Here is a 26,154-nt window from a genome sequence, read left to right as displayed (position 1 = left end):
TTGCTTAAAATGACTCATTTACTTCCAACAGTCCATGTTCCTAAACTTCAGATGAGCGTACGCACAAATACAAATATATATATATATATATATATATATATATATATATATATATATATATATAGAGAGAGAGAGAGAGAGAGAGAGAGAGAGAGAGAGAGAGAGAGAGAGAGAGAGATAGATATATACACTCTTATAGAAACATTGATGAAATAATAGATGCACAAAGACACACACACAAGGTCGGTCTTGGCTGTATAAATGCATCCCAAAACTGTCATATACAGTAATATTTGAGATACTAGAAAACTAGAAAAGTGGCCTTTCAATATTGGAGATTACCAAAAGAAAGTTTCTGTGACGATGTTTTCAAGGAACCTTAAACGCTGCTGTTTAAAACAAGCAGATGCTTAACGAAAGCGACATTTCACAGATCTTCTGAACACGCACACACACACAAACGCACACACACACACGCACGCACACACACATCCATCCATCCAACTAACCATCCATCCATCCATCCATCCATACATGCATACATACATATATGCATACATACTAAACGATTTTTTAGTATAAATGCTTTTTGGTGTCTCATTTACAACCAAGATACCAAGACTACTGTTTGAACGTAAACTTTTACCTCATATCTTTTTCAAAAGGGAACATATAATGAAGATTCAAGAGAAATTCATGTTTTCAGTTCCAGCAAATTGAACATATCGTATTGTTTCCTATTGACTATAACATGAAGAGATCTTTTTAGTATTTTTTAATTCATGGTTTATGAAGATGATTCAATACATTCATCAGCCATTCAGCATATTTCAAATAATTTTCATTTGAAAATTTAAAGAGTCTGCAAATAGAAGTCGAAAATAAATAACCTACGCATAGTATAGATATGACAAAAAGGAAAGCATATTAAAGCTTAAATGTATGGCTCTGTTACACGAGGAAAAATTTATGGACTGTAAACAATGATAAATTATCAGAAGGATAATAAGGCTGTTTCGTTGCATTGTGGTGCCAATACGATATATTTTTTTTTGTGCTCGGGAATGTCTGACTGATTCTATCAACAACATAATCTCTGGTGTATATAGTTCAAACTTGTTACCGTTTGTTATCTTTATCACTTAATATTTATTAAAACGTTCAATTTTCTATAATTTTGTGAATATTAAATCTCCAATGCTAAATGTCTTTTTAGTGGGACCTATAGAAAACTTCTACACGAAAACACCAAAGATTGTCATCATGCTTAGGATCTTCTCTGCAGTCGTTTTAGTTGTCATATGCAAGCCTGTTGTAAGAGGTATGAATATCACAGACGTAAAAGGACCCACTTCTTCAGATAGTTACTTGTAAATAAGTCTTAATAATTCATGACTGGTTTGTCACATATTATAAGTGATATGATGTCGCATTTCATTAATGTTTATCATATTGACTTAAGGCTGAGGTGACCCTTTCTTCTCTGTGTTTGAGCAGTTGACAATATTCTCAAATAGAACAGCTCAACAAATGTGAAACCAGTGTGATGAAAGGACTATTATGAAGCTCTTCTTTACGTAACATCAGCTCAATGTATGAAATCCAGTTTTCAATATTGTATCATACTATACAGTGTTACGACGTGATTGCTTTAAACTACGTAACAAGAAATAGTGAAACCAACAAGTTTTATCAAATTTATGTATAAATTATTTCACTAAAATACAAAGTGATAGAATTAAAAATAACTTCCAGTATGGTAAATAAATTTCTATAATTCCAAACGATGAATCAATTCCAGTGGTTCCCTGAAATCCTAATACTGCCGAAAGTAATCTGAATTATAACTGCATTGTACTGATGTATCAATGATACAAAAACGTCACTATGTTATAAATTCAAATGTCCTTTAAATGAATTCACGGTATCCCAACAGAGCTATATATACAAATGTTCATAAAAAAATCAACGTCTTTAAATGTTCCACATTAACACTGTACAGCTGTTATATCCCAATAGCATTCAAAGGAATGTTAGAGCACAATCCCATTTCAGAGAATAATGTAATGTTAACTAAATCAACCTATCCCCTCAAGAAATCTTACATTACCAACACTAATTTTAAGAATGCGCAAATCAGCACAACAATATTATGAAACGTAACATGTAATACGCAGAATGTAATACAAAACTTTGAATGATTCATTATATGTACTTCGAAATACACAAATCAGTAGGGCAATTGTTCCAGTTTAAGCCAAGCAGGAAATAGGTCAGTCTGACCTATTACCAGAACTAATTTTCTTATGCATCAAGGAATGATTACTTGCAATATTAATAATACTCAACCTTGAAATGTATGAATTCAACGTATGCACCAATCACCATAGAGTACAAACTACGATATTAGAATATCATTATAAAACAAGCCCAAATATATATATATATATATATATATATATATATATATATATATATATATACATACATACATACACAAATATATTATATATATGTATATACATATATATATATATATATATATATATATATATATATATATATATATATATATATATATATATATATATATATATACATACATACATACACAAATATATTATATATATGTATATACATATATATCTATATATCTATATATATATATATATATATATATATATATATATATATATATATATATATATATATATATATATATATATATATATATCTTCAAGGAACTGTAATAGGCACTAAAATGGTTCCCTCGTGTGACATTTTGGTTTATATGGGGCGATTCGAGCAAAAGCTTCTCAAGTAGAGACCATAGAGACCTCTAAGCTGGTGCAGGTATCGAATCGACAAGGATCGAAATGAGCGACAATTTCATAAATATGTTGAATTCGTCATTAACTTCAATCCTAACATTAAATTGACGTCGGACTTATCAAACAGACACGGTATGTTTTGGAAACTCAATTTACCCTCCTGGAGGGAACCATAAAATCGGACTTATATTCTAGAACCACGGGTTCACGCCAGTATCTACTCCCAACCAGCTGGAAATATTAGAAGTAAGATTTATTACATACAATCATGATTTTAGATGCATTAGCCAATGATTTATATTTTCATTTATTCTTTACGCATTAGAATGGAAGCCATGGATATATTTTAATCATTAAAAAGATTTTATTTATGTCTTGGCGATAGGTGTACTTTTGATGCAGTCATTTTTCGCGTTATATTAGATGCAAATGCTCTATAGGAGAATTACATTACTCGAATGTGAAAGACTCGTCTTCGAAATTTATTTTTTCAAATTTAACTTAAATGAAAACTCACTTTCAGTTTCATACTTTTGCAAAATAAATTTATGTCTGTACCATGATTACGAGTATCTCTTTTAAATTATACATGATGCTAATTAACTGTGAATTATATACTTTGCGTTAATTATTTTCGAAGATCGGCTACGTTCAAGAGCAAAATTTGTATAAATTAGACGAGTTTCTTCAAGACATGCTTACAATCGAGACAGGCTGAACGTCGAATTGGCCGATCACTCTTTTAAGATTTTTCTTCTACCAGGTGACGTTGTTCGACTTGTGAATGGTGCAAATCGTTTGGAAGGGGAACTTCAGCTATTGAAGGATGGAATTTGGAGCTACGCTTGCGTCGCCAATTGGAATGCCATGAACACCAAAGTAATATGCAGAATGCTCACCAATAAGTAAGATGTCTAAAGTTCAGATAATATATGTATTTACACGCCTGTCTTAATTAGCTTACAGCGTTAATATTTTTAGTGAATTGTTTAATGTCACTTTCTGCTAAGTCTAAGATGACACCCACTTACCCAATATTATATAATTTATCATCAGTCAATGCGTTGAAGACATTATTTAACCATAAACTAATATTAAAGACTGTAGCATGTAGGAAAAAGTATTTTTAGACAGCTATCGTTTGGTGCCAGTTTCATCATTCTGCGGCAATATTTTGTGTAACTTGAAACCTGATGATAACTGTATACACTAAATCATGGAGAAATAAGAAAATCAACTCTGAGCAGATTGACGGCATTGTATATACACGTGTACGAATTATTATTTTCACGATCTGTATGCACATTACAAACTGAATAAAATGAATAAAAACGAACAATTACGAAACGCTTATCAAATTTCCCTCATAAATATACATCAATACGTCAGTTGACGGTCAGAGTGACAGATGAAATAACATAACTGAAAGAAACTTTCTGGCTATTTGACTGCAAATGTAATCTAAAACTAAATTGATTTAAAATTACTATCTCATCATTTAGCCAACTGTATTAGAATTTGATATTTGGTGTAAAATCCAAATGTATCATCGAATATAAAGCGGGTATCCATTACAGATATTTGTTGGAGTAGCATAACCGTAAAATAAACAATGCTAACTCACCCTCCCCTCTTCACACCTTTCCTAGAAAAAATGTATATGCTAAGGTAAAGTATGAATGAAGGCATGCACAAATGCTCTTACAACCGCACAAAAGAACCCCAGACCGTAAGTAGAACCATTGCTCTTACGGACGATTTCTACAGTATCGAAATATTAAATCGGGAAACAAATGTATGTTTATGCAGAAACATACGAATTAACGCCGTAAGAAAAAACGGGCCTCTGGCACACTAATTAATCCTAAAATGTCAAAAGAATACTTATTACTAAAACTAAATCTATTCGAACTTCAGGGCTTAATATCATAGGCACAGAATTCAAACTTTTGGCTTGACTTAGAGTTTTTCTGCAAAAATAACGTGTATTTTTAAGATGTAGTTATGTCTTCCTGTATATCCGGTACCTCAACGGTGACGACAAAATCTTAATATTTCTTCATAAGCTGATGCGAATAAATAGTCCGATTTTATAATAACGTCTTTAGATATGCATGCATATGTCATTTACCTTATTTGACGATTCGTATTATTCTAATTCTAATTCACGAATGAGGAGAGTCCTTTGACTAAAAAAAAAATCCTAATTGTTTTTCCCGGCGACAAAAACAGCAAAGATTGTTTTCTTTAATCCAAAACAATATTCGTATCCAACATAAATCCTCAATACAGTCAAGATAAATTTGTGAACGATAACCGGTACAAATGCAGCATTATTGATCTATATATACAACATTGTATTCCGATGTAGGTTTAAAGCATCATAACTTTCATCTTGATACGTTTATTAAATTGAAATTTGATCTGAGATAATTCTTCTCATATTTCATGAAATTCCTTGTGAAAATAAATCTAATGAGATACATATAAGCTGATATTTTAAGAACCATATCCATTGTAGCACGTATCGGGAAGAGTTCGGTTCCGGATATCCATACGGGTCATGTGTGTATAATGTTACTTGCTCTGGAAACGAGACATTCTTCAACGAATGCATGAAGAGCCTTGCCGCCCGAAGCTGTAGTCTGCAGGAAACGGTCGCAGTCCATTGTGGTAAGTTATTTGAACTTAATTTGATGATACTGTATTAAAATTTATTGCAAGATCAGCACATCACATTTTGTAAGCGTGATATATGCACTCATTTATAGCTTGTTGACTGAACACACGCGTTTCCTAGTTAACTCTTCGAATTTCCCATCAATTGTATGCATTCTTTCTTATCGGTATTTAAGGTGACTATAATTTCCTTGATGATGCATTAGGAGAAGCGTATTTGTAAATCATGTAATATGAATTAAGTATCAACTCGAGCCATATAAATGTTGCATATGTAGACAGTTGTATAAGTTCAATTTAAGTCAGCATAACATTACCCTTTAAGAAATAAATACAGCTCTTAGTAATACCTTCACTTAATGGAACGCACAAAAGTACTTAATAACGTTCAATATGTACAGTTTAGGTAAGGACAACATCATTATGTGCTTCAAAATGCCAAACGGCAGCGCTAGAAATATTATTTTGATGTTTTTTGCTACCTTGGATACGATAAAAGTAAACTGACAGGAGTAACCGAACAATATTTTCGTCACGATGGAGTAACTTAACTGAGTCAAGGCAGTAATCTAAGCAAACAAGGTCCAAATGTATAAGGCAAATAGCTGCAACAAGCAAATGTCAACAATGCATGTTTTATTTAACATAATAAAAGCATTTGTAAGTTTTCAATTTGTTTCTACACATTCGACAAGTATTAATAAACTTTGATTCTTGTTGGTTTTACATAATTTAAACCAAATGGATAATGTTTGGTTCTTTAATATAAATACAATCAGGTTTAAAAAGAGCCAGAACTGCCAGAGTCGCATCACTTAATATAAATCATTGTAACATCATCATTATCATGTAACTACAGAAAAAGCACCAGTTAAGATGAATATAAATCGCCACAAATTATACATTATGGATATAATACTAATTTCATGCTGATGCTAAACTTCGGCGGAGTAACAATATCGGTTCCCAATAACTTTTGTCAGACGAAAAACATTTTAGAAACAAACAAAACAAACACTTATCACAAAAGCCTGAAGAATATTTTCAGTTTTATAGGACTGAATTGACATAATGCAAAGAAAGTGTTGAAAGATGTAAGAACAAATAAGATTAGTGCAATAAGCAGAATCAAATATTTAAATTAAGTGAATATGGTGTGTTGGTGCCATATATATGGATAGAAATGAATTGGAACCACGATATATTTGTTTGAAGAAGCAGGTATTATTATTATTATTCATGTTCTATTCGACATAATATCAGATAATTGCCATTTCAAGTTTATCATTTTAGATTGAATTCGAGATTTTTGCCTGTCGTTATTTGTGGTAAAGGGTACCATCGGTACGTTGTCATTTTCTAGGACTTTATGTCCCTCGTCGACATATGACTCAATGTCTAGTCTTTTATATTAAGTTTAACACTTATGTCTAGTGAAATTGTCCTTGTTGTGAAGTATGAAGGCTATAATCCACTTGTTTTGTCAAACAGGAAACACTATTTGAATACATAGAATTCCAGACTGCAATCTAGAATACAAAATGTGTGTTGGGTCTTTTCTTCTTCTTACGAAAATTGCAAACATGCTATCCAGGTTATTTTATCATTTAAGGTGAGGATAAAATGTTGTCAAGCAGGCCAAATTTTTCTGGTAAGTGCATGTTTTGTAATTCTTCTTAGAAAGATGACCTAATTTGTTACAAATGTATAGCACAATGAGACAATATGAAAGCATACCAAATTGATTGGTCCAAAAAAAGACGATAAAAAGAAGCTTCAAAACATTTTTACAAGTTATTACCATATTCTTATGTTCGGTATTAAAATTTTATCTTTAAGTAAATATTGTTATAAACCTTCAGTAATATTCGTATATCTCGCACATTGCTGCTTAAACAAAGATCTTAATTGTTTAATATAATTTCGTATATCAAATAGATTAATAATTTTAATATAGAAAAAATGTACAATCTGCTCGGGAATTGCAATGTATTAATACTAACCAATTAAGTCATAAGAATGAAGAATAACATCAACACAAATAGTCGGTTATGTAGCTAAGCACTTGACAAATACACGCGAAAAGTAATTACTCAGTTATTCAATAGCAGACAGTCCAATTGAACAACCATAACAATGAATATCTCAGGCCATCACCGGTAGTAACAATATGCTTCGGACAAGTTATGAGTTTAAATGAATAAGCGCAATATATAAACTTAAAGAAGCAGTGTGAAAAATACCGGGCCATATCTTGCAGTATAAAAGGAATCTTGAGAAACATAGTTTGTCATAGAACATCACTACCTCCTTTTTTTGCAGGAAGTGATTAATTCAATTGTTGTTGTTATTGTCTGGGGCAAAAGAGAATTTAAAATTCAATAATGTCTATTTCGTTTGAAGGTATCGGTGTCCGTTTGGTTGATGGGTATACTCAAAACGAAGGAAAGGTTGAAGTTCTTGTTGACGGCACGTGGATAAGTGTGGCTAACACTAACAATTCGTGGGGAAACAGGGAAGCTAATGTTGTTTGCAGAATGCTTGGATACAGGTATCTTAGAATTCTAATAAAATGGTAATCCCTTACAGAGTCTATGTGTGTGTGTGCGTGTGTGTGTGTTGGGAGGGGCATCAGCATAACATAGTACCACAAACAGTCACCCATGTCAAACAAAAAAGGATTTCTGACAGACTAAGTTGGGAAAGTTTGTGTTATAAATAGTTGAGGATTATCCAGTTTGCAAATGTCAAATGCGCCCTGCAATCAATGAAACAAGAAGGGATAAATCTGGTCGGCCAGCCTTCATGCCTGGTGCTAAACGGCATCTGCAATCCCTTGTATAACATTCTATGTTGTAGCCTTCCTTTGAGTCATGCACTTTCATTCCTTTTATTACGACCGGTTGCAAGGGTGGGCGCCTCTAATGATCACAGTCGCATTCGCATTCGAGTCCCTAGAGAGGAAATGCATAGGAATGCCAGATTCAGAAAAAAACTAAGCAGATGTTCTCTCCCTCCGCGGTTAAAATCCCATCAATTAAATGTATAATGGACCAGTACGGGTGTCCAATTTGATCGCCTAGTAAACGGTATACTTCAGATCTTGTTAGTTTATCCAGAGAACATCCTGGTACGATTACCAAGCCGCATAATATCCAATATATCACAAAGGGATTAATCTTATTTGCATGATGATTAAACTACACATAATTAGTTTCACAAAATAAGAATAAGTATTTACCCGGAATGCAACCGACTCTGCCAGAGCATAAACGAGAATCGAGCGAAGGGAGTATATTACCAAGCAATGTAATAATAATATGATAATATCAGGTAACTAACGTTGGTAATGTACAATAAGTACGTACACCTTAGCCAAAATAACCAAACAAGCAAAACGTCCGTTAATAATCATGGTCAATTATGAAAGGATCTACATAAGTCTTAGTGTCGAGAAGACATATATAGATTACAAACTAAAGAATATACTCCTTAGAGAACCAATAACTCAAGCGGATATGAGATTGCGCTGAACTCACTGTTTGAGCAGTCTCATGGCCAGCCCAGATACCAGTACGTTGGAGTTGGAGAAGATGCAAAAGCAAGCATTATCAGGCCATTTAGGCACTTTTAGCGAAGCATATAAACAATAATATTTGCTTACGGACCGGCAAATTGGTGCAGCTGCTGTGCATGGGTGCTTGCTCTGCTTGCATAACTTTGGCACGGGATGGACTTAAACAGCCTCCTCTTAGCTACCATTTCACAGGATACCCAGATTACGATCTGTACTATGACCATAAGTTTTCCGCTCTTTTCTAGCAAGACTAGAGTGAAAACCGAAAAAAATTATCTAGTGTCACAAGACATCGCCTCATAATAAAAGTAAATCCATAGCTTATCTGACCCATTATGTCAAGCCTACAATTAATTATTAATTAAACAATTAGTTCCCAGGTAGAAACATAATGGTGTCAGGGACATATACGTGTATTATTATTACTTTAATAGCTGACAGTGATGTTTCTTAATAAAATGTTCTCTAAGAATATCGTTATGTAGTAAACTCTTGTATAAATTGTTGAAAAGGTCAAATATCAGTGAAAAGATATCCTGATAAGCGTATACAAGAAAATATTGTATAATGAAAGAGGTATTATGACATGGAATAACAGTGATAGGGTGGGTGCACATTTGATGCTAGAAAAAGGATACAATATGAATATTATAATGGTAGTAGTAAAGGGGGTAGGATTAGCGTCAATGGGAATTAGCATTAAAAACACCCTTGGGTCACTTTAGCGTCAAGGGAAATTTAACATGGAGAAAAATCGTGGGTAGGATTAGCGTCAAGGGAAATTAACATGGAGAAAAAATCTTGGGTCGGTTTAGCGTCAAGGGAAATTGAACATGGGATTTTTTTTTTTTTAACAAAAATTTTTTAAATTTAAAAATTTAAATTTAAATTTAAAAAAAGGGGTAGGCAATTGAAAGGCTATCTCTTTTCGAGAAATAAGGGGGCCCTGAAAAGGGCCTTTGGGTTTTCTTCTTCTTCTAATTTCTTCTTTTTCTCCACCAAGTTCTTATTTTATCTCCTACACTCTTCTTCCCTTTCTTTTTTTTCTTCTCCTCCTCTTCTTTCTTCTTCTCTTCCTCCTCATCTTTCTTCCTCTTTTCATTTTCTTCTTCTTTTTCAATTTTTTCTTTCCATTTGCGTATTCTTATTCTTTCCTCTTCATCCTCCTTCTCCTCCTTTATCTCTTTCATGACAACACTAATCTTGTCCTTTACCTTTTTTAAGTTATTAATTTCCATCTTTACACGATGGGGACTATAGGAATAATGGTCTTCAACGAGTCTTATTAGCATCTGTTCCATTATTCCTAAGTTGTCTAAAACGTCTTGCAAGGTTTGTATTTTGTCCATTTGGTTTGACGCCATCTTTTATTCTTTGCAGAATGGTTTGAACAACGAACACTGTGGGTTCTTATAGTGAAAGCGCGGACGTGAAGGAAAACATCCCCCTAAAACATAAAATGGATCTTACCTAGATCATGACCAAACAACGCGCGGACGTGAAGGAAAACATCCCCCTACTTTTTCATTTCATATAATATAACCCAAACCATACTCTCCACATTTGCTAATAAACAATTAATGAAACCCATAATCTACTATTCTCACAAACATACCTTTACTCTTACTAACACTAACACACAAACACATACTCTCACATTTTTTAAAAAAGAGTTACTGTTTATATTTACACTACTCTACCTACACACAATGGCATTTCGATAGTTATTTCTTTTCTGGAGTATTGGGTAGCCCTTAAAAGGGCTGTTTTTTTTTTTTTGAACTCCTGATGCACCTATCTAATGGTTGCACCGTCCTGGCCTGGCGCCACACACGCATCTTCTTCCCCAGTCTTCTTTCACCTGTCTTCTGGGGAGCGCAGAGGGAGGATGATTCGCTTCAACACCCCAATCCTCCGTCTCGGGAATATTGAACGACATCCTCTCTTCTCTTTTCTTTTCCTCTTCTTCCCTCTCTCTTCTCTCCTCCTCTTCTTTCTTCATTCTTGCTTCTTCTATGATAGCCTCCGCTGATAGTTCGTTTACTATGCGCCTGGCATATTCCAGGTGCATCTGGAGTTCTAACAGTTTCACTATTCTGCTATTCATTCTTCTGGCTGTGTTGATCAATCAACAAGGGTAGCTAGACTGCCCAGCGAGTTTCAATTTATAGTGAAAGCGCGGACGTGATGGAAAACATCCCCCTAATAACATAAAATTGATCTTACCTAGATCATGACCCAAAACAACGCGCGGACCTAAAAGAAACACTCACTCACTTTTTTATGCTACCCATCACTATTGTAAATTTTTTTATAAATCACTTCAATAGACTTTCCACATACGCAAAGCAATCCAATCTAACCCAAAATATACACCTCTAACAGCCAAAAAAACAAACATCATTTTAATCTACTATCCATACCAACTTACTTAACCACTTACTAACACAAACACACAAACACATACACTTCCACTATTAATAAAGAGTTAGTGTTTATTTTCACACTACTCTACCTACACACATTGGCAAATCGATAGTTATTTCTTTTCTAGAGTATTGGGTAGCCCTGAAAAGGGCTGTTTTTTTTGTTTGCTATGGCATTCTTTTTTAGTTTCTAAGAATGCGATGTCCTCTGAGGATAGACTTTCTGGCAATAGGTCTGCTTCTTCGGAAAGAGAAGAAGAACTCTTTGGTGTCGATACGGCAATCGACAAAGCCTCTGTCAGCTTCAGGTTGTTGCTGTTGTTGTTGTTGTTGCTGCTGTTGCTGCTGTTGCTGCTGTCTCTGAAGTCTGTACTTCTCTGTCCATTCTTCTTTTTCCCTGTTCATTTCTTCTCTGAAGAGTTCTTCTATCAGGTCTTCAGTGATTTTTAACATTCTCACATTTTCTATTTCTTCTGGCTTCGGTATCAGACTGTGTCTGACCCTATGCAAATTCACGTAGGCTTCGTTGAGTTTAGCGAGTTTGGAGCACATCTTCTTAGGAGGATGAGTCGACAATGGATGGTTAGACTGGAAACAACCCCGGTTCTTAAAGTCAAAGCGCGGACGTGAAGGAAAACATCCCCCACACGGTTTTCGAGCCGCAACGTTCAGTGAGTGTAAAGAGGGATAGTAAGAAATGAAAGAGCATCAATCCAACATTCTTATAGCTAAACAAACCACAAAGGCATTTTTTTCAAAACACAACATTTTTTATTCAAAAATCACTTAACACTAAACAACAACAACTCTAACATTTTTAACAATAATCCAACATGATAACATCAAACATTTTTCAAATCACAAACATTTTTTTCTCAATTAACCATCTACTTTAAACAGGGCTGACAACGTTGTGAATGAAATTGTGATTTCCATTGTTGGAAATCATTAGGCCATTGATGGACACTACGTTTCCTAGCTTGAGACAAAAGATAAGCATAATGGTCACAAAACCATCGATCTACTTTCACATCATTTCTTGAAGAAGAACGATCGAAATGAGTCACTAAATGTTCTAAGGAATAGCCCAGGCTGCGATGATGCAGAAAATACACACAGTACTGTCCACACACCAAGGAATCTGTGCCTTGTAATTTCACATTATTGAATCGGGTGGTTTGAGCATTTCTTCTCATAAAGTCAATGATATCGTCTTCCAAAGGGGGCAATCCGTACGAATCGAAATATTCCACACATCCTTCTTGAGGAAAGTAGACGGCTACCCAGTGGGTTCCTGGGAGATGACTGTCGTCCGTGTTGATCACGTAAGCTTGATGGTCTTTAGGTTTGCGATGAGGAAGTTCATCTTTAGCACAGACGACAGGATTCCAAGAAGCCGTATACGAACTGTGGTTCAAAAGGTAATAAAGTTCCCAGGTATCCATTGTTTTGTGTTTCTTCTTCTTCACAGGTAATAATACGTCGTCAATTCGATCCTGACTTTTTGCTTGAAAATGTGTGACGAATAAACGGTTATTCGTTCTGTTTCCTCACTCTGATTCAGGAGAGCTTCGATACGATGGATCTCTTGAGTGGTTGATGGTGGACAAGAATGTTCACGCAAGTCTTTATACCACTGGTGCAACACGTCTTTGTTTGAGATGAGACTCCAAGCTTCGTCCAGATACTCGTCCAATTTTTCTTCTTGACTCAACATCAGGCATTTATCGTGTTGACCAGTTTGTTATTCAAGTACAAGTCCACTTCGCTAAACAAGGAATGCATGAAATTGTTGACGGGAGCTACTACATCATCATTGTCTATGGCACCGTTGTTCGCTTCGGTTACTTTGACTTTCAAGTACAGGTAACTGCTATTCAGATCGATGTAATCGTCGGGCTGTCCTTTGATTTCAAACTCGATGGGAGCGGAATCGGTCAATGAGGAGACGGGATGAAATTCCACCCACTGGGATTCTTGCATGGTCATCATGGTGGGGGGCATGGCAAACAGATCCAGTTCCGTCTTGGAACAAGCGCAAGACTCTCGGTGCATCATTTTTTTCTCTTTCTCAATAATCGAAAACGTCTAAGTCTCGAACGGTTCTTCTTTTCTTGGCCTTTCTCGCTTGAAGTCTGGTGAAAGGGTGTTTTCTTCGTCGTCTCTTTCTACCTTGTCCTTGCTGAATGCCTGATTTGGTAGCATGCAGGGCATTTATAGGTGTGTCTCGTCGGCCCAAAATGTCTTTACCCGTTTGCAGCAAGACATTTTTGCCTGCCCTCATGAAGGCTTCTTTAGGGTTTTGTTTGTCGATGATGACATTTTGGAGAAATTCTTTGCCTTTCGTCAGTGCCGCATCTTTCAAGGCGTGCAATCCGCGTGTCACCATCGGTTTCAACACCGGAGCCACAGAACGAAAGGCCGATTTTAACATGTCTCCTAAACCGTGTCCTCGCTGTCGAGCAACCCCTCGGTACACTGGATACATGACTTGCTTACGAGTCGTGAGAGAACCGTTTTCGAAAATGGAGTTTCACCGTGACTTTTCCTTTGGTGAATGGAATATTTTGTCCCAAATCTCCTTTTATAGTAATGTTGACCGTGTCCAAATACGATTTGCTGACCGGCAAATAGTGAGGATGGACAAATTCGCGGTGGACGTGGTAAGTGTTTCCACCTTCCTCGTCAGCGTTTGCAGCAGAATCCACTTTGAAAGGAATGACACGCAGTAACGGTGCAGAGGTGTGTCCCACCACGTTGTATTCCACCACATCGGAATACACAAACATCAAATTCAGTCCTTGGTTCAGTTCTACCGGGGTACGAAAATACTTGACAAAATTATCGTTGTCGTAAATGACGGTTTTTTGGGCTAGTGTGTCTTCTGTTTTCTTCCTCATCTTTACGTCACCACCCAACATGTCAAACAATTCATCACAAAAATATAAACCCATGATTTTATCCCCCTCAGGAAATTTCATCAGGAAGCGACGAGCTGTTTTGTGGTATTCCATGGTGACAGCTTTGGTCTTGAAAGTCTTAAAAGCTTCCCCAAACACGCCATTAAACTTGGTGGCTATGGTGTTGACCAAATGTTGACCACTAAAATAATAGGTTGAGGGAATGAACAACTCATAGTCGGTCCACTTTGGATTGACTTTGTTAGGTTTTTTCTTGTCATATTTGATATTGTCATTCATCCACTTTTGCAATGGTTCGTCATAAACTTCCACCGTAAAAAAATTTTGCTGGGGAATGACATTGAGGACTTGGGTCGGGTGAACCATTTCTACTAAAGCCACTTCCCAATAGGCTTCGTGATCTAAGGGGATGGCTTGAGGTAATTTGGCCGTGTAACAGCACAACGTGTTGTTGGGAAACACCTCCATGGAACTGTCACTGGGTAAGGTTAAGTAAAATTGGTTTTGGTGACTCATAATTCCAGAGTTCTGTGGCTGCCCGAGGGGTTAGTGGACGTCAGAGGCGTGTCTCCGCCCAAAATGGGGTTCTGGTTGTGGTTGATGTTGTTGGAGTGGTGACTGGCACTGGCACTAGACACAACGTTCCCGTTCGAGGAGAATTTCAGGGAGGGATTGGGAAGCAGGTAACCGATGCAACTGCTCAATAAAATGGTCCACAATTGTTTGTCTCCTTGTTGCAATCTCAAATTGGCGATGGCTGCCCCGATGACACAATACACCACGAAGATTTGGCAGAAAAAGACGATTTGCGTTTTAGGCACACGTTCTCCACACCACACCCACAAGGGTTGTTTTTGTAAATCTTGCACAGAAGAACTAGGTGAAGAAGGAGTGGTCGACGTAGCTGCGTCTGCTGTGTGAAAGGGCGTGATGGTCACTTCTTCTTTTTATAGTCGATGACTTGCGAAGCGTCGATCCAAGAATCGAAACTGGGTGGATATCCTTTCCAACGTACTTTGACTTCTTTGACACGTCGTTTGCCCACTTTACGGGTTCTGCGTTCGAGAATGCTTTCGATGTCGTACACGTCGTCTTCTTTTTTGGTGACACGTTGTAACTCGGGCAAATAAAACGTTCCTTTGAGTACTTCTCCGTTCATGTCTTCCAATTTATAGACGGTAGGATGACGGCCATGCACTCGTCCAGTGACGCGAAACAATTCGGTCGTCCAGTTAGGTAAGTAACCTTTGTCGAAAGTGCGTTTGGTTTTGCCAATGCGCACCCAATCTCCTACGGCCAACTCTCCACTTTTCTTGGGGACAGCCCTCATCGGGGACGTACCGAACAGGCGCTCGAACACCAGCACTTCGTTGTCGGGAGTCACGTCTTGCGGGGCACGTCCGATGCTTCGATGGTAAGATTGGTTGTACGCTTGCACCAGGTGCGGTAAGATGTCGATGTACTTCAGAGTGTGGTGATGCGTAAAATATTTCCACATGCGTTCTTTCAAAGTGCGTTGAAAACGTTCCACGATGCTGGCTTTGGTTTCGGGATTCTCGGTGGTAAAAAAATGAATGTCACGTTTCTTTAATTCTTTTTGGAAAGCTTGGTTCAGAAATTCGGTGCCTTTGTCCGTTTGCCATCGAAGAGGGTGACGACCGCTTTGTTTCAACACCCGTTGCAGGGCTCGCACTAACTCACTGCTCGATTTGGAAGTCAAGGGCACGACCCAGGCAAATTTGGAAAATACGTCGATGACACAAAACAAATATTTGTAACCACGATTGTAGCTGGCCAAATGAGAGACATCGGCTAAATCGGCTTGCCATTGATGATCGATACCTTCCACTCGGGTGCGACTTCTGGCAAACTTGCGTCGAATGGGTTTGTGTAAAGTGTAGGTAGCTTGTTCTTGTAACCATCGTTGCACTTGAGGTAAACGGAGACTTTTCAGTCGCGTTTTGGCAGCACGATACAATTTTTGAACTCCTGCGTAACCTGCAGGATGCGAGGGATCGTAGTAAATGCTGGCTAAGACTTTTTCCATTTTTTTATTTTGTGTTGGTTGGTGTGCTAATAAGGCACCCACTCTTGGAGATGCTACTATTTTTCTCTTGGGGTACTTTCTTGGATTGCAATGCTTTGCGTGTGCGGCCGGCAATAGGTGTTGAAGAGGAGGAGGATGTCTGAGCGGGGGATATCGGTTCTTGTTTCACTTCTGTCTTCACTTCTGTCTTCACTTTCTTTTTCTCTTTTGAGGAAGAAGGGGTGGCCATCATCTTTTTAATCCATCCAATTCTGGAGGTAGGTGGTGTTGTTAACTTGCGTACTTTTTCTGGTGGAGTTTGAAACCCTTCCTCTTCTTCTCCTTTTTCTGTCTTGGTCACGGGTACTGGTGGTACTGGTACTGGTACTGGTGATGGTGCTGGACTTTTCATCAAGGTCTTAAAATCTTTCAGAGTGGGTAGAGCTGTTTCGTCTAAAGCTTTCTGGTGAAAGAGTTGCAGTCGTTGCAAGAGTTGACCGTACTTTTGCGATTTTTCTGTTTCGGACAAATCTTGGCGATCCATCAAGGACTGCAATTCGTGTTGTAACTGGGACATCTCGCTCAAATGGGGATTGGGAGGTAAATGCGGGGTGTGTTGTTCTTGCCACCGATGGTATTCCATCCATCGTTTGTAAGGCACTAAAGCTAGTTTTCGTCCTTCCATGGGGTTGTCAGGGGTCGATTCTGAGATCTTGGGACTTCCGAGGCCTTTTTATCTTGCTCCCACCAGTCCTCCCAACATGGTTCCCAAGACTCCTTTCAGTATGGGACCTAACAAGAGAGGCAAAATACCTCCACGTTGGACCAACATCTTCTTTTTCTGACGAATGGGAATTTTCTTTCGAACCATTTGGCGAAGAACGTGACGATGCTTGCTTAAGCATTGTTTCTGGTGTTTGGACAAAGGGATCGTGCCTTTCAAAACGTTCAAACAACATTCGCACACGGTATCGATGACCTCTTTGGAGGCCGTTTGAATGAGTTTTTTTCGTAGGGGTGGAGAAGCTTTGGACAGGACAGATAACAGGTCCCCATGTTTGGCTAAACGTGGTGGCAGTCCTTTCCTTTTCTTTCCTTGGGGTTTTCTGGAGGGTGACATCTTTGAGTCTTCAGGAGCACCAAAAAAACACTGATACCCTACTTGGTCACAAGCCTTTTTTATACTGGAACGCGTCGCCACTGATTGTCTTTACGTCGTATCAGTTTGAGGACAGGCATGACACGTCGTGCAGGGGTACGCAACGGACTAAATCGAGCCAGTTCTTGCTTGGACAAATCCAGTAAACTTTGTAACATGCCCGATCTTTCATGGACTTTGATTTTGGGAGAAGGTACTTTGTGAGCAGCAGCCACTGCTGCTAAATTGGAGGGTCCTGCCACTGGGGAAGTTCTTTTGGGGGTCATCAACGGAGAAGTTCTTGGTGTGATCAACGTCTCCAAGTACTCTTCAGTTCCTGGTGACATCAACGGAGAAGTGGATAAACGTGAGGCTGCCGGAGACGCAGTCACCGCTGTGGCAGGTCGTGGTTTGCGAGTGTAAGGTTGCGTCCTGGCCGAAGTGCCTCTCTTGCGACTAGTTTTCTTCTGTGGACTTTTCTTTTTCTGAGGACTTTTTCTCTGTTTCTTTTTCTGGGGGCTTCTTTTCTTTTTCCGGGGTGGTGTCTGGTAAGAGGAGGGTCCTGCCACTGGAGAAGTTCTCCTCTTTGGGGACTTGGTCTTTTTCTTTTTCTTCTTGGGGCTTCGTTGAACTTTTTTCTTGGGGATAACTTTGGGGGCATTAGGATCCCATCTTAAGAGTGAGCGAATGATGACCCCTCCTAGAGTACCGCTCCCTCCAGGTTTCAAAATGATTTGTTTTTTGGTTTGAGTGTCAATGCGGGGATCGGCCAGTTGGACCAAAGCGACTTTGTTTCGATCGAAAAAGCGTTTGGTTTGATGAGGAATCTGAATGATTCCTTGGAGTAATTGACGTGCCGTCACCGTGAACCATCGTAAGACTTCTTTGAGACTAGCTTCTAAGACACGAGCTCGTGTTTGTGGATCTTTTTCTCGACTGATGCCATACAAGGCACGAATCAATGCAGGGGTGAGTTTAACCAATCAACTTTAACTGCCTTATGCCTTTGCCACGGCCAAGGCCTACTTCTGAACTGCGTAATGTTGATGATTGGGTTGAAATCACTGAGGGTGGTACGGTAGGCTTAGTCACAGGGTTGGCGTGTTTAGCTCGGGAAGGTCGTATTCTCTTCGGTCGTGATAAAGAAGTCTGATACATTTGTTTCAGACTTCTTAACTCCGCTAAAATGTCCAACAGTACCGTGACCGTTTGATTTTCACCCTCTTGTTTCTTTGCTGCTACTTCTTCTTGCTGTTGTTGCTGTTGTTTTTTTCTTACCTCTTCTTCTTCTTGCTGCTGTAGGAGAAAAGCTTGTTCCGCTTCCTTTTGTCGTTGTATAAATTTCTCCAATTCTTCTTTCTGTCTCTGTCTAAAATTCTCCACTTGCGGTAATGAAGAAGGTAACGAAGGTTCCGGAACAAATTCTTGCGAGGAGAGAAAATCCACAAAATCCCAATTCACCTCTTCTGAAAGTAAGTCCGGGTTCCCTTGGGCGGTCTCCCCTGCTGGTGCACCCGATTGGATCGTTTTCTGAGTTTCCGTCATGTTGAATCACTGTCGCATAGATTGACTGCACACAAGCGCTAGCGAATCTATATTGACTACGTGACGTCACAGACTGCTCTCTTCGGATTGGATGCGGACTGACTGAATTCTGTAACGCGTGTTCGGATTGGTGAATGAACTCAATCCGTTTCAATCCTTTCTGTCCCTATAAATAAGCGCAGTTCACTGCATTGATTCACCTATTCTCGGAGCCTCAACATGTGGACCGACGTTGAATCTTCAATCCTTGTGTCAACAATGATGTTCAGGACGGACATGCTCATGTATGTCCGATCCAAGTGGACCGTTGTTCACAGGACCAGCAGCAGCCTGTGGATAAGAAGAGTCTATATAGAGAGACAAGGTTGCCTCAAGAGGACTCTGATGTATGGCCCTGCTGTAAGACGAAGTTTGAGGACAAGAAGATGTCGCAAATGCCCTTTATGTTAAGGGCATATTAACATAAACCAAAGGCCCTTTTCAGGGCCAGCCATATATCTCGAAAAGAGATAGCCTTTCCATTGCCTACCCCTTTTTTAAAATTTAAATTTAAAAAAAAAAAAAAAAAAAAATCCCATGTTCAATTTCCTTTGACGCTAAACCGACCCAAGATTTTTTCTCCATGTTAATTTCCCTTGACGCTAATCCTACCCACGATTTTTCTCCATGTTAAATTTCCCTTGACGCTAAAGTGACCCAAGGGTGTTTTTAATGCTAATTCCCATTGACGCTAATCCTACCCCCTTTACTACTAATGGTTACGTATAATGGATTAACTAATTGAAAGGTTAAATTTACTAGAATCGGTTAAATCTTTCACCGGAAAGGGAGTCCCAAAGGGTGCTGCTTGCTGCATAAGAAAGATCATTTATAACAATATTTACAAGTACATGTCTATCTATATGCATGATTATGATTACTGGATGATCTTCGCTTTATTATAGATGGATAGTTTTATTTAGCAACAAGGTGACTGATGATTAAATAGGCGAGACTGAGTTTAGTATTCACCCATCACTGGCCACATTGAGTAATTGTGGCATATTTTGTATTACTTGATAACTGTATGTAGTCTAGTTTCATCCATCTTTGAGCACTTCGTTAGAGGGATGGAAGTTGAAAGACTACAGTTTCTGTGTGAACACTGACAATACATTTCTCTTCGACAGTTTCTACAGGTGCACTTTACTGCAGTCTAGCAGGCACAGAACCCAATAACTCTACTTTCCTCCACTTTTCCCAGAACTGGAATATCATTCTTTCAAACCGTAGAGACATTTTCCAGTTCTTTGTGTCACGAAGTATTGTAAACAATTATTTTTACATTGCTTGTTTACTTTCTATATTAATTTCATATTCTCCAGTTTAGGTTTCAATAGACTATAATAAAAGGGAACTTTTATGGAATTTAAGAAATGACAAAGATTTGACAGAATACGACGTCTATTTTATGCATCAAGTTATGGGATAAGTGTTCACTACACGCATTTAAAATGCGAGAAACAACGTTATACCGTTAATGAGTTATAAGAAAATGTGACATATTATTTCTTATTTACGTTGAATGTAAGGTATTATCTGTCAATGCGTTATCAGTGAGACACAAAGAAGCCATTGAAAATAAACGACGTTAGTGTTTACCTTTGATCAGAAGCACATTAGCTTATTGTATATATCTGTATAGGCAAATCATAGCCATATATATTGAAGCCAAAGTCATAATATACTTTTTCCAAAAATCAGAATATGTAGGTAAGTAGGTGAATTGATATACTTATGCACGTGCTGGAAGTTGGTCAAATTCAGTTATTTCTTATTGGCCTTAGAGTTAATACCCATGCCTCAAATTTTACATTCCTGTTAAGTCATGACCAACGTAACTGGGTTGTTTTGTCCGAGGGAGCGATTCTGGGAATTTTTTGAACACCAGACTGTCAAAGTTACTTTGGAATTGTACATTTAGTGCGTAGTTTATAACTGTCAAAGATTTTTTCAAATTGAGGTCCATTAAATCAAACTTTGAGTGGTTGGAGATGTCGCCCCAATTGGTTGGAGAAGTCATCCCAAAGCTTGTCACCCAAATAACCTTTTTATAACACAATTAAGTCATCTTTTACGTGATTCATATATATATATATATATATATATATATATATATATATATATATATATATATATATATATATATATATATATATATATATATATATACGCGATCATACAAGAGATATTAACTAAATTAAAGCAATGTCATAGTAATATTTATAAGGACGAAATTAAGTCTGTATATAATCTAATGACTGACGACAGTATAGTGATTAAAAAGGATGATAAGTCAAACACTATTATTACTGTGAATCAAGATGATTATGTTAAAGAAATTGAACGTCAATTAGAAATTAAATAAAAAATTTCAACATTCATTAATGAGATCGCTAAAAATAATAATTCCGTATGTGAGGAATTTGATACTTTCCCTCTTAACATACGTACACTTCAAAAATAATAATTCCGTATATGAGGAATTTGATACTTTCCCTCAATTCTACTTATTACCCAAAACTCATAAACATCCTTACCATAATTTACCTTTAAATTTTCCAAGACGACCCATTATATCAGGTTGCAATTCATATACTGAAAACCTATCCAAATGTATTGATAGTGTTTTACAACCTTTGATGAAATCACTTCCTTCATACATTAAAGATACAACTATTTCATTAAAAAGTCGAAGTATATTCCACATCTATCTGATAATTTAAAACCTGGTATCATTAGATGTAACATCACTATATACCAACATTCCGCATGCAGATGGTATTGAAGCGTGCAAATACTTTCTTAATAACAATCCTAATAATAGCACACTATCTAGCGAAGATATTTGTAAAATAATAAAAACTTATCTTGGAAAATAATTAATTTCAATTGAACAATACGAATTACATACATATAATGGGTATTAATATGGCTCATATATACTCTTTCCTTTCATGGGTGAATTAGAAAAGGATTTTATTTAAAACGAAATGTATAATCCATCTCTTTGGTTCAGATTTTTAGATGACATATTTTTTGATCTGGAAGCATTCAACTGAAGAACTGAAGAAAAAAAAAATGATTGATCGCCTAAATCATTTTCACCCGACGACTAAAATTTACTTATACTGCATCTAGTACGCATGTTTCATTTTTAGATGTAAATATAATAAAAAATATTGATAACACTATCTCTACAAATATTATTAAAATGCATCTAATGGATTGAAGAGCAGAGCAAAAGTGACAGATAACACTTATTTTTTGTTAAGTACAGAAGCGGAGTTGATCAAATGGAAAAGTTGAAAAATTGCAAATTTTATAAATTTAATACGTTATTAAGTTGAAGAAAAACATTAAATAAAGCCTTAACCATGTGGCTATATCTCAGAATTACTATATATGATTCTTGGGGCGACTTCTCCGAACCGTTGCTAAATTTGTAAATATATACAATAGCCGAGTCGATATCGACAGAAGCAGCTTGTCGGAGGAAAATGGCGGACGTAAACAGTGTCTAGAGGCGTGTATAATAGCGGTCGCTGATTGGTCAAACGAGCAGAATGATTGACAACTGGCGATAGGTCAATTTAATAAAGACTACTTCAGCTTGCTTACCTTTCATATAATACAGATTAAAAATCTCGTTAAACACACTAAATCATACAAAAAGACCTTTCTAAACATGTGATGATCCCGTTCTAAATATGTCACACTAATACAGATTTGTACAATATTGACTTATAATACAAACACCTTTACTCACTTCAAGCTACGCAATTATGATTTCCAGTTTGTAATCTGGAAGTGCTCAAGGAAATATTTTAGAATAAAGGAAACATGATATTGGTGGATATAACTTACAGAATAACTGATGTCAACATGTATGATGCATTTCGTTGAGAAAATTTCAAAGATTAATATTCTGATTATCATTATATACATATTGTCTACTAAATAAGAACATTCCATCCATCCATCCTTTTATATATCCATCCTTTCATCCATTCATCCATCTATCTATCTATCTATCTATCTATCTATCTATCTATCTATCTATATATATATATATATATATATATATATATATATATATATATATATATATATATATATATATATATATATATGCTATTTTAGATCAGGTGAAGAAATAAATTCACCTTTGTCCTATTAATTCCGCATATACATTCAAAATACTGTCCTTGATATGCAATCTGCTATTACCAGTTTTCATTAAGTCAAATATTTTGCCGTTTCAGCGGTAAAAACGCAACTGGCTTTCAACTACCTACAATAACCCGAGTTCAGTGCGCTGGGGACGAAGCCTCAATTGATCTTTGTTCCATCCAGAAGGGAAAGTACTGCGAATCGGTTTATACAGTTTTTATATATTGTAGTAAGTGTCCGAAGCGTGGCCATTGTTACAATTTGTAAAACTGTTATATATATATTTAGAGAAAAAATCATTCAATTCAATGTCCTTCGTGATAACATTATATGGTCACATTATCATAATAATGTTTAGTTTTCCAAAGAACACATTGTAAAGAGATAAAAGCAGTTTCATTCGTGCAACATACTTCTAGCAATATGTAATTTAGACATGCCTTTTTTGTTACTGGACTGATAGTATAATCATTAGTTAAATAAATTGAAGCAAACGCTCCATTTTATAACACTTCATATCTTTAGGCATGCATTAAGATACTTTCTTACTTATTATTCCAGGCTGTTATTACTCCACTTGCAAAGGCAACACTGCCTACTGTGATCGATTCCTCGGAACATGTGACTCAGGTTGGTTGTAAATATTTCGTTAAGCCTTCCCATCAAGCTGTTTACCGTCAACTTACTATTATCTTTGATGAATTATACAAAACGTGTCCTTGAGCAGTTTTATGTTGCTCTCATCTGACTAGTAGTGCATGTTAGGAAAATATCTTCAACTTTTGTAACTATGCTCTTAAATTATCATTATTTAGTTTGAACCATCCATATGTAAGTGATCATTTTGATATTATTTCGAATGATGACTAATATTGTCCCAAATTACCGACTGCATATAATTTCTTGATTAAGGCTCGGTTTGCTGTTTATGTTTGAAGTCAAATTAGAATGAGATTGAAACTGCTGTTGTACCCTTTAGTAGAGGAGACAAAATTTAACTGCAAACACATGGCAAACATACGATTTAGTTAAACCTTTGTAAATACCATATGACGGAGAAATTAGCGTAGCAAATATTAAGTGGAACATGACGAAATTATGCTATGTCATTGTGGAGAACATGTGAATAGGGCACAATCTATTATGTACTATCATTTTTGTAAGAACTACAGTTAATTTTCGAACAGTCGTTCTTAATAATTGTGAGTAAAACTAGGGATCTAATATATATATATATATATATATATATATATATATATATATATATATATATATATATATATATATATATATATATATATATATATATATTAATAATATCAATACACAGTACAAAAACTGATCTGAAGACAGTGCATGTGTACAATTTCGTGAAATAAAACTTCTTTATCAAACTCCATACGTCACTGAGTGTAAATATTATTATTTTTATTCCACAGCACAAGGGAACCCCGAAATGTAAACTAGTCAATTATGGTGGAAAAGCACTCATTTTATGTAATTAAAGTTTGAAAACAACACTTTCGTAATATTAGTTGAAAGTCAGACTTATGAATGAATGGGGCTTTAAATCTGCAATAAGTGTAGGTGTTACAATTCCTAAATGTTGTTTAACACAGAAGATGCACTAAAATGTATCAACTTACTTGCTTAATAATATTGAACTAACACATTTCAGCAGTCACACCACCTCCGCGAGGATAAACTGATAATTGTAAGCACTTCCATATCAAAAGTGTTGGCTTAAATAACATTGATCCATGCAAGTTCTTTTGGGATATATTACAATGAATTCTCAAACGTAAAGTAAATATATAATTTCAGATTTATTGTTCATTCACTAATGTTGTCAATTTTATTTTCGTAATTGTAGTTTGTGCTCCAGGACGTTACGTTTCTGGACCCATGTGTTACCCTTGCAATATAGAAACCTTCCAGCCCGCAACAAACCAGACTAGATGCTTTTTATGTCCGTTTGGTACTTATCAAAATCTGACTGGCCAAAGTTCATGCACATCCTGTCCGGTTGGTGACTACCTTAACATGATAGGTAGCGGAACACCATGTAATCCCTGTCCTCGTGGTACATACCAAGACCAAACAGGGCAAATATCATGCAAACAATGCGCTGTTGGAAGTTATCAAAATATGACAGGGCAAGCTGCCTGCATTTTATGTGAACCAGGAACCTATCAAAATTCAAGTGGGAAGACGGCATGCATTCCATGTCTAGGAGGCAAAAGCACTGGCGGACCAGGATCGATCAACCAATCAGAATGTTACAAAAGTAAGACTCTTCGTTACATTAAATATATACATTACTTAATTAAATAAATAACAATTGTGGGTCACTCAATATTCTGTAGAATTCATGCATAAACGGAAAAGACGATTAACATAAGTGTCTTGTTTGCATCTTGAAAATTATAAAATGCGATAATGAAATAACGAAACATATAAAAGATCTTCATATCATTACATGTTAAAATATCAATCCAGAAAGTAAAATAGCACTAATGTGAAAACCAATGGGTGTGCACAACTCATATTTAGACACTACATTAAAACAATTTAATACATCGCATACCCGGCTAACCGACCACGTAATCCAAAACCTCTTTTCCGTTAAATGTTTCTGTACAAGAAAATAAATTGCGCTGCTTCTTACGTATCTGTTATTCATCAATCTACCATATCCTACACTAAATCTGTCTACATTATTCTTCTATCCTTCCTCCTTTTTGGTCATATATCTTTCTACTTCCCTCTGTCTCTGTCTTTGCGTGTCTCTCTTTCTCT

At 36.6% G+C, this 26,154-nt stretch overlaps 1 protein-coding gene across 3 annotated transcripts in view; it reads left to right on the top strand.

Moving 5' to 3' along the window:
* LOC149771208 (uncharacterized) overlaps window positions 1–26,154 on the top strand; it is a 33,927-nt gene that overhangs the window by 831 nt on the left and 6,942 nt on the right. For 2 of the 3 annotated variants that reach the window (XM_089948728.1, XM_089948730.1), the window contains exons 2-9: window positions 1,217–1,321; window positions 3,595–3,736; window positions 5,353–5,504; window positions 7,123–7,161; window positions 7,914–8,061; window positions 23,448–23,584; window positions 23,917–23,985; window positions 25,229–25,642. In XM_089948728.1, coding sequence (XP_089804854.1) covers window positions 1,264–1,321; window positions 3,595–3,736; window positions 5,353–5,504; window positions 7,123–7,161; window positions 7,914–8,061; window positions 23,448–23,584; window positions 23,917–23,985; window positions 25,229–25,642 — 1,159 coding nt within the window. In that variant the 5' untranslated portion in view covers window positions 1,217–1,263. The remainder of the gene's footprint in view (window positions 1–1,216; window positions 1,322–3,594; window positions 3,737–5,352; window positions 5,505–7,122; window positions 7,162–7,913; window positions 8,062–23,447; window positions 23,585–23,916; window positions 23,986–25,228; window positions 25,643–26,154) is intronic. The other variant, XM_089948729.1, reaches the window with a different exon arrangement.

Source organism: Sinohyriopsis cumingii, unplaced genomic scaffold (assembly GCF_028554795.1).
Source record: "Sinohyriopsis cumingii isolate HCF-2022 unplaced genomic scaffold, ASM2855479v2 utg002039l, whole genome shotgun sequence".
Classification (NCBI taxonomy): domain Eukaryota; kingdom Metazoa; phylum Mollusca; class Bivalvia; order Unionida; family Unionidae; genus Sinohyriopsis; species Sinohyriopsis cumingii.
This window is presented reverse-complemented; position numbering and strand designations above follow the sequence as displayed.